The sequence below is a fragment of the Centropristis striata genome, chromosome 16 (assembly GCF_030273125.1).
Source record: "Centropristis striata isolate RG_2023a ecotype Rhode Island chromosome 16, C.striata_1.0, whole genome shotgun sequence".
NCBI lineage: Eukaryota > Metazoa > Chordata > Actinopteri > Perciformes > Serranidae > Centropristis > Centropristis striata.
In genome coordinates, this window is record NC_081532.1 from 5746975 (window position 1) to 5756033 (window position 9059).

Sequence of the window (9059 nt, forward strand, 5' to 3'; positions counted from 1 at the left end):
GGTCAGAGGCTGACTGGCTGTCAGAACGCCGCAACCAACCGGCGTCAGGTTTATTCGCGCAATGGATTATGGTCCTTGTTGTTTTAAGGGTTTGGTATTCCGTTCAGTTAGACGCTCCTAAAACTACAATACCCACAATGCAGTTGAATTTTTTTTTTTTTTTGTCTCTTTTTGTTTTAACAGTGTGTGACAGATAGAGGGAGAAAGGGAGTTGTCTGCAATGATGCAGCTAAAAAATCTGTATATAAATAATTTACAGTCTATGATGACGTCCTTAGCTACAAAAGGCTTTTAGCAGTTAATATGAACAGTGATACACATTAATAAGCATATTAACGTTACTAATTTTAGTGATAATACGCTTATTGTGCCTATATACTTAGCTCAGATCAAGCATTTTCAAATACTGTCTACACAAACTATGTTATTTTATTTTTTAATTATGCTTATACAGGTGCATCTCAATACATTAGAATATGATGGAAAAAATATTTTTTTGTCTCTTTTTGTTTTAACAGTGTGTGACAGATAGAGGGAGAAAGGGAGTTGTCTGCAATGATGCAGCTAAAAAATCTGTATCTAAATAATTTACAGTCTATGATGACGTCCTTGGCTACAAAAGGCTTTTAACAGTTAATATGAACAGTGATACACATTAATAAGCATATTAACGTTACTAATTTTAGTTATAATACGCTTATTGTGCCTATATACTTAGCTTAGATCGAGCATTTGCAAATACTGTCTACACAAACTATGTTATTTTATTTTTAATTATGCTTATACAGGTGCATCTCAATACATTAGAATATGATGAAAAGTCCATTTCCAGTAGGTCAAGTCAAACAGCCCAAACCAAGTATTGAGTCATATAGACGGACATACTTTTAGATGCCAACATTTCCATATGAAACATACTTTTTAAAATTGGTCTTTTGTAATTAAATGTATTTTTTTTGAGAGACTGAATTTTAGGTCTTCATTAAATGTAAGCCATAATTATAATTAGTAGAAAAATAAATAAAGACATGAAATGTTTCATTCTGTGTGTAATGGATCTATGTAATGTGTTATTTCCACTTTTTGAATTAAATTACCAAATAAACTTTTCTATAATATTCTAATTTATTGAGATGCACCTGTAGTTTCCATAATTCAATTTGCATTATATTGTCTTAGATTCTTATTTTCCTTTTACTTGCATGGTTTTCTTTTTATACGCATTAAATTAGCATTGTTGGAAGGATCCAACATTTTCATTGCCAGTGACTGCTGTAATTGTTCTGCACGAGATAGTAAAGAACTTGAACTTAAAGAAGCTTGAACTTGAATCATGAGATAACACAATTTGACTGGCATTAGCACCCTGTATAGTTTTTGCAGACTCATGCTATCATGCATAAATGCATTAATGCACACATTTGCTGTATGCATCTTATGAAGTTCTATTTATTAATGCTTTAATATTGTTTTTATAAACCTAAGCAACCAAAACCATCAAGAACAAAAGACAGCCTGGAGCTTCGGCTTGAGTCAGCTGAGAAGGCAGACCCAAAAAGCTTACACAATATCAACCTAGATCTGAATAACTGAAATAAGAGACCTCTTAAATCATAATAATGAAGTGGTTGAGGGAAGAGAACTTTACCTACTAATAGCTGAACGCCCATATTTCCATAGAATCCAGTATTATTAAAAAAATATAAACATCTTGCAGCATGACACTTCAAATGTCTTAACACAGAGATGATTGGTTTTGATGTTGTTTTATTAAATAAATATCAACAAGAAGTAAAATCTCTGAAACCAAAGAATGAGTTAAAACATGAGCTTGCACTGTACACCAGATCCCTGAGTTAATATTCCCACATTTAACAGCATTATTTCCAAGCTAAGCGACACATCAAGTATAATTCTTGTTCAGTAACATATGGCTTATCAAATAGTTTATGGCTTTATTATTACTGACCTACAATGACGAGCCAGCTCATTTTGTAACAATAAAAAAAACTGATTTTGCAGTATTTTCGCACTCACAACAGCTATCAACTTCATAGATGTGCTTACAGACAAGAACCTATATTAAAAATCATCCCATTTTGCAGTCATGGGGGAACTCCAGTGCTGAGACACCAAGCTTCTTTTACTCTTTAGGACACGTCTTCATGTCCAGAATAGCTCATGTTCATAGGTGGAGTCTACTTCTGTATTCTCCTTCGTGTGAGCGCTGTGATGTGCTTTCATCATCCCATTGAAGAAAAAAGAAAAAAAATGTTGCTAGAGTATAAAAACCTCCAGTCAATAACAGTCTGGGCACTCAGTCTTCCTCAGGGAACTTGAACTTAGCGTAGACGATGAGCATAACTATGGACATGACGACACACATGGAGCCGATCACCAGGTAGGCGATGCCCAGGAACTCGTTCTTGCCGCCCATCCAGGACACGTTGCTGAACACCACCTTCTTTCTCCCGTCAAAGCTCAGAACAGGGTAGTCTGGGAACAAACTGTTAAGGATATACAGCAAAAATGGAAACACATACAGTACAGGCCAAAAGTTTGGACACACCTTCTCATTCAATGTTTTTCCTTTATTTTCATGACTATTGACATTGTAAATTCATCAAAACTATTAATTAACACATGTGGAATTATGTACTTAACAAAAAAGTGTGAAATAACTGAAAACATGTCTTATATTCTAGTAAGCAAAGGGTGGCTACTTTGAGGAATCTAAAATACAAGACATGTTTTCAGTTATTTCACACTTTTTTTGTTAAGTACATAATTCCATATGTGTTCATTCATAGTTTTGATGCCTTCAGTGAGAATCTACAATGTAAATAGTCATGAAAATAAAGAAAAACGCATTGAATGAGAAGGTGTGTCCAAACTTTTGGCCTGTACTGTAGAATAAAAAAAAAGACAAATAGTGACATAGTGCCAGTAGTTTCACTGTATTCCAGCTGCTGACTCCGTCTACATTGTATATAATAAACAATAAAACGGACATCCTTGAGTCAAAGTGGGTGTTGGTGCCAAATTTGAAGAAATTCTCTCTAGGCGTTCCTGAGATATTGTGTTCGTGAGGGACGGATAAACAGACAGATGGACAAATGGACATAATGCCTGAGGCCATAGCTGTCTACAGTGAAAATACACCCAAACAACTAAAATGGCCTGGTTTGCATTGAAAATGGTAAGCAAAAATGTAAAGTATACATGAGTATTTACAAGCAGCTAAGGCGTTTAACCTTGAAAACACAGTGGTAAGGTCCTTTAAGGAACATAAAAAATGTATTTACATAGGCCCTCTTGGGTTTCAGGAAATTGCATTCAATCATGTGAAAAGATTATTTGCCTAGCACATTTACTGATGTCAGAAAATTTGCATTTTTTTCTTTACTCAAGGAACTCCTGAGTCATTGTGTTCACTCTGCCCTGATAGAAACAACCACACCCAACCGGTTTTACAGGCTAGGCTAAGCTGCTGTTGGAACGTGATTGTGGGTTGTTTTGTATAAAGATATGAATAAGAATGATTTAATTTTGGTCTTTATGTTTTAATAGTTTTAATGGTTCATTGGCCATTGTCTTGGCACCAATGACAGCTGCAACTATACTATAAAATGGTGTCAAATTGTTGAAACAGACGTCTATGTTTTGGCTTTTGGTATTGATTTTTGCAGTTTGTTTAGACTGTTTGGTAAGAGAAGAAGATGTAAATACTTCTACAGTACTAATTTGAGTAATTAAAAAACATTATATAGGGTCAAAGTGAAAAAAAGCTTGTGTAACCTAGGGCTGGGCGATATATCGATATAAAAAATATATCGATATAAAAATTACATCGATATAATTTTTAATGTGATATGGAATTAAACCATATCGCATATATCGATATGGTTAAAAAAAAGTATTTCTTTATATATAATTGCTGACCTTACTAGGGTTTGTCATATTTAGGTCTTTTGTAATGTTTGTTATTCTTTTCTCATGTGAATGTATTTATTTTGAAAAAAGATTGGCCTATTTAATTCTATAGGCCTCTAAAGGTTTTTTTTAATTTAAAATATTGTTTTTATTTAAATGTGCACTTTATGGAGCTATGATTTTTTTAAAAGGTACTTCTGTTGTTATACAGTATTTATGTTCGTTTTAATAAAACTACTTGTGACATGTCATAACTTTCTTTGACTCTGACTGAACATTTGCTCTCACTTTGCAATAAAAATATTGGGATATATATCGCATATCGATATTCAGCCTAAATATATCAGGATATGACTTTTGGTCCATATCGCCCAGCCCTACTGTAACCTTTAAACACATGCTAAACCAACATAATTGCTCATACTTCCAAACACCATCCATACAATCATCCCAGAATCTCTAACAGGTATAAAGGATACTGTAGGCTATTTTGAGGGTGTAGTTTCCAACCGGCAAACCTTCAGCATAATCGCCCTCTGTGATTCTTCGATACAGCTTTCTGAAATCTGGCAGGGCCGCCCTCCTCATCCACACCAGGAAATCTTGATTGATGAAGCCGTTGTTAGCCGGGTCTGAGGTGTCCAACTCGTAAGCAGGCTTGGGCCAAAATACTGGTTTCACGGTTCCTGGGAGTCAAACGTATGATTAGCCATCATGATTTTCAAACATCATATTAAATTAATGTGATTTATAATGTGATTTTACCGAAAGAACCCCTTAATACTCAACTGTCCTCGAAGACAACTCTGTTATCACGTTGAAATCCCAGTGAATTTTAAGCAGAAATCTCAAAAATGTCAAAACTTCTTAAAACCAAATCACAGCGGGGATTTTCTACGGTGTTCCTCAAGGTCTTTGTGTCTTAATGTGGTATTTTTGAGGTATTTTTGACCATTTTTTATCAATTTCATAAATGGTTAAACTTAGCACAAAATCTGTATTACAATTGGTATCAACGAAAATATTGCTGCAACAACTCATGAGACATAAGTGAGTATGGGAAAGATTTTCAAACACTTCCATCATATAGATATATGGCCTTATACGTTTTCACAACATCGTTTAATCAACTAAGTCATTTTTGTTTTTGCAAAAATGTTTGCATCTCAAATTCATCTTCAGGTCCCCAGCTTTGAGATGATGAACACCACTTTAATGAGGCATCTACTGTTGACCTTTCATCTACCCCTGGACATCCCCTGTCCTCCACACCAGTTAAAATGATGCTAAGAGGTTTTACAGAACAAACAGAAAGTGGCAAAAAAGTAAGTTAGTACCATTGAATGCATTCTTCAGAGGGCTGACACTGGGGTTTCTGTATTTGACGTTGTAGTCCGTCCACCAAGCGATCCCTTTTCCATCGAAGGGCACCAACTTCTGTTTCCCTTTGACGATCTGAAACAGCTGGAAGGAGTCTTAAAGAAAACAAAAAAAACAAGAATTAGAACTTCCAAAGCAGGGTAAAAAACAGAACTGATTTTATTAATTTTATACAGACTATGTCTAAATATCTAAATATTGTATAGTTTATTTGGTTTCATTTTACCTTTGTTCTTAAAATTATACAAATTGAAATCTTAAGATGTGTACAACATGTTTAATGTTGACACCAATGTACCCTGATATAGGTATGTCCCTCTGTTGTTTTTGTATACTCATCGATAAAAATTATGAAACACAAAAAACAGAATTGCAAAATATTTTTAAACGTCCTTCCATACCATTGAACATGCTGTTTGCTACCGATCCACATGGCACAATTGGCTTGTCATTGCTGTACTCATAAGGTGCACAGCTGTCATCAGGAGTCTTCAAGAGAGACAGAGAACAGTGTTTTCATTGCTCAAATAAACAGTCTGAAAATCTCTGTCTGTATTAGAGAAGAGCAACCAGCATGAGATACAACAATGCATCATAAACATGTACACTGATTCAAATAAGGATTGCACTTCATACAGGTCCATCTCAATACCTTAGAATATCATGGAAGTCCATTTCCAGTAGTTCAAGTCAAATAGCCCCAACAAAGTATTGAGTCATATAGACGGACATACTTTTCAGAGGCTAATATTTCCATTTTAAACATACTTTTTAAAATTGGTTTTATATAATATTTGAGACAGTGAATTTTAGGTCTTCATTAAAAGGAAGCAATAATCATTATAATTAGAAGAAATTAAATAAATTAAGACATTAATGTTTCATTCTGTGTGTAATCGATCTATATAATGTGTTATTTCCACTTTTTGAATTGAATTACTGACATAAAAAAACTTTCTATGATATTCTAATTTATTGAGATGCACCTGTATATATATTTGTACTCAACTCAGCATATATTTAAAGAACTTTTATTCCAACTGAGAGCATTTTTTGTTTACCAAATGTCTTTTTTCCACAATATTCTATGTTGTTAACCCACCTTGAAGTTATCCAGGTCTCCAGAGAGCTGGTTATCATCTTTGGACACACCGTACTTTCTGTAGTTCTGGAAGTAGTTGGACAAACCATAATAAAAGAACACGGGTCCCTGTGGAGGAAAACAGAATCACAACAACAGAACCAAGAGTCAGCGGCTGGAGGACAGTTCAACTTCATTACTGTTGGATCTGTGTTACTGTGTTTGTGCCAAAAAGCTCAATCTGCTACCTGAAATAGACTGTTAATGGAGAAGCTCAGCTCGCATTTGCAGTTCTTCACATCGGGGTCAGAGCACTTGAAGCACGGGGAGTCTTGTTCAACCCCCGTGTAGTCCAACTGTGAAGGAACAAGAAAGGTGATTATTATTTATTGATGGCTACAACACCTATCTCCATTGTTGTAGTGTTATGGACACCACACCTCTTTAACTCAGTACGAGATCGCTTACATGTCACAAGTCTGAGAGCAGATAGCAGCACAAAGCCATTTACGCCATTCTCTTTTACCTCAGCGCTGAAAACACCTTATTTTTTAAATCTAATTTCCAGAATGCCAACTGGTTTCTGGTGGTAGAACTTGGGACCCCTGCTACTGCTGCTGCTGCTGACCCAAGTCTGGAGCTTTTCTTTGCAGCCGTCGCTCCATTTTTCCAGCATCAGTTATAGCTAGCTGCTAGCAAACTGCAGCTGCGGTAAAGCAACAATGCACCAGTTTTTTTCCTTTTTGTTTGTTTATTTATTCCACTGTGCTCACTGAACAGAATGTCACGCGTACAGTTCAGATCATACAAACGAATAATGAAGCAGACAACAACTAAAACATCTCCCTGTCTGATATCATGCAATTTAATATTAATTTTGTGCATTTATATTTTTTCCAAAATGATTTGGCGACCCCCAGAAATCATCTTGCGACCCCAATTGGGGTCGGGACCCCAAGGTTGAGAATGGCTGGTTTAGTATGTGAATATTTTTTATTGGGTTTTATAATACATACAGCACAAGAACATCCATGAACTCAAACACATTCAGAAACTCAAATGTATTGTGCGCACACCATAAAATCAATAAGAAATAATAATAATAAAAATAAACATGATTAGAATGTCCCAAATATATTAGCGTTAATGACAATAAGAAAAATAAACAGACATTCTGACACAAAGAAAAGCAATAATGGTAAAACTTCACAAATGATGCAAATCAGCTATACAAAACCTGGCTGGTTTAGTAGACACAGTCTTACCTCCAACACCTGGATGCTCCGCGAAGTGACAAAGAGAGCGACGCCAATGCCGATGAATGCCAGGCCGATGAGGACAAACCCTGGGATGACAATGCCAGCGGAGAGGATGGGCTGCCATGCCGGAAGCCTCTGCTGAGTGAAGGCGGTGTTGTCCGGCCGGTTGGCTAACTCCTGCTGCTCTTCCTTCACCATTTTTTGGATCTGCCAGACAGATTGTTAACAGTGGTGGATATGAATAACTATATATGGGTGATTCTTCAATTAAGGGAGTTTTTCTGTCCCCAGGGTAGATTTTCAAGAAAAAAATGTTTTTTAGGAAAAACAATTATTGTATTTGTTAAGGTTAGGTTGTAGTAGCTATGAAAAAAATAACTGTGTCTCAATGATGACATTTTAATACTTTTTCATTTCATTACAATCACATTTGAGGCACTTTAAGTATTTCCCTTTACATGCTACTTTGTATATCTTCTCCTCTACAGCTCAGAGATATAACTTGTACTTTTTTACTGTACAAAATTGGTCTGACAGCTTTTCATATTTAATTTTTTCAGCCCCTTCCTGTTCAGTAAAAACAAAAAGAGTTGAATTGTATTTTATTTTCCTGATAAACCAAAGGATGAAATGTTCCTTTATAGGTTGAGAAAATTGTTCTACTTCTTGAGCTAAGTAAACTATTAAAACCCTTCTTGGATCAGTTGTAAAAATGCATCATAAGAAAGTTGAAAATAGGTCTGTTTGTCTGTTTTTCAGAGCTCGTGGAAACGTGACTTCAGCTCCCCATTTATAACTTGTTTGTACTGCATACTATTATACAATAGCCATGGCAAACATATGAAACACTCCCTGTATAACTAAGATGAATGAGCGTTGATTGTCCACTTAGACTTCCTCATATCTGCTTCTTTAGGTCTCTACTCTCATTTAGAGGGAATGTAGGACGTTGCAGACGGCTGCAAGGGTTAATATAACTTATTTACAACACAAACAGTCCACCCCACCCCTGAAATGCGTCATGTCACAAAACAAAAATCTTAAATCTTAACCACCAACACCACCTAGATCAGCCGAGAGAAACCAGTTTCTGCTTTTAGAACTCGCTGGTGAAGTGAACTGGTTTAAATGGTGCACAAACACATATATTTACGATTTATATCTGTATTTTAGATGATACTTACACAGTCGGCTCAAAATGGAGAAACAAAGGAGTCAACAACACGTCGGTATGCTTCCCTGAGTTGTAGGCGCGACGGAGAGGCTCACCTTTACCTGTCTACCCCCACCTCTGTACCTGCCCATCCTGTTCTTCCTCCACAGTGACGTCACGTTCTTTGCAGACCTGGGATCAGTTTAGTCCATACACTTAATTATTATTTTACTACTATTGTTATGATTTTCAT

The 9059-nt window shown here is 35.8% G+C and overlaps 1 protein-coding gene across 1 annotated transcript; it reads right to left on the minus strand.

Moving 5' to 3' along the window:
* Positions 1 to 1756: 1756 nt before the first annotated feature.
* On the minus strand, positions 1757 to 8969 carry tmem30b (transmembrane protein 30B). The gene is made up of 8 exons (XM_059352653.1): positions 8838 to 8969; positions 7660 to 7860; positions 6643 to 6750; positions 6416 to 6523; positions 5715 to 5802; positions 5271 to 5408; positions 4413 to 4619; positions 1757 to 2496 (listed from the first exon to the last, which is right to left on the minus strand). The coding sequence occupies exons 2-8, from the start codon at positions 7849 to 7851 to the stop codon at positions 2318 to 2320; spliced, it is 1020 nt and encodes a 339-aa protein (XP_059208636.1). The 5' UTR covers positions 7852 to 7860; positions 8838 to 8969; the 3' UTR covers positions 1757 to 2317.
* Between the last annotated feature and the right edge of the window lie 90 nt (positions 8970 to 9059).

Coding starts and splice junctions, on each gene's coding strand:
- tmem30b (XM_059352653.1), bottom strand. CDS start 7,851: ATGGTGAAGGAAGAGCAGCAGGAGTTAGCCAACCGGCCGGACAACACC. Junction 6,524..6,642: donor CCATTAACAGTCTATTTCAG/GTAGCAGATTGA, acceptor TTTCCTCCACAG/GGACCCGTGTTCTTTTATTA. Junction 4,620..5,270: donor TCTGAAGAATGCATTCAATG/GTACTAACTTAC, acceptor TTTGACTCCCAG/GAACCGTGAAACCAGTATTT.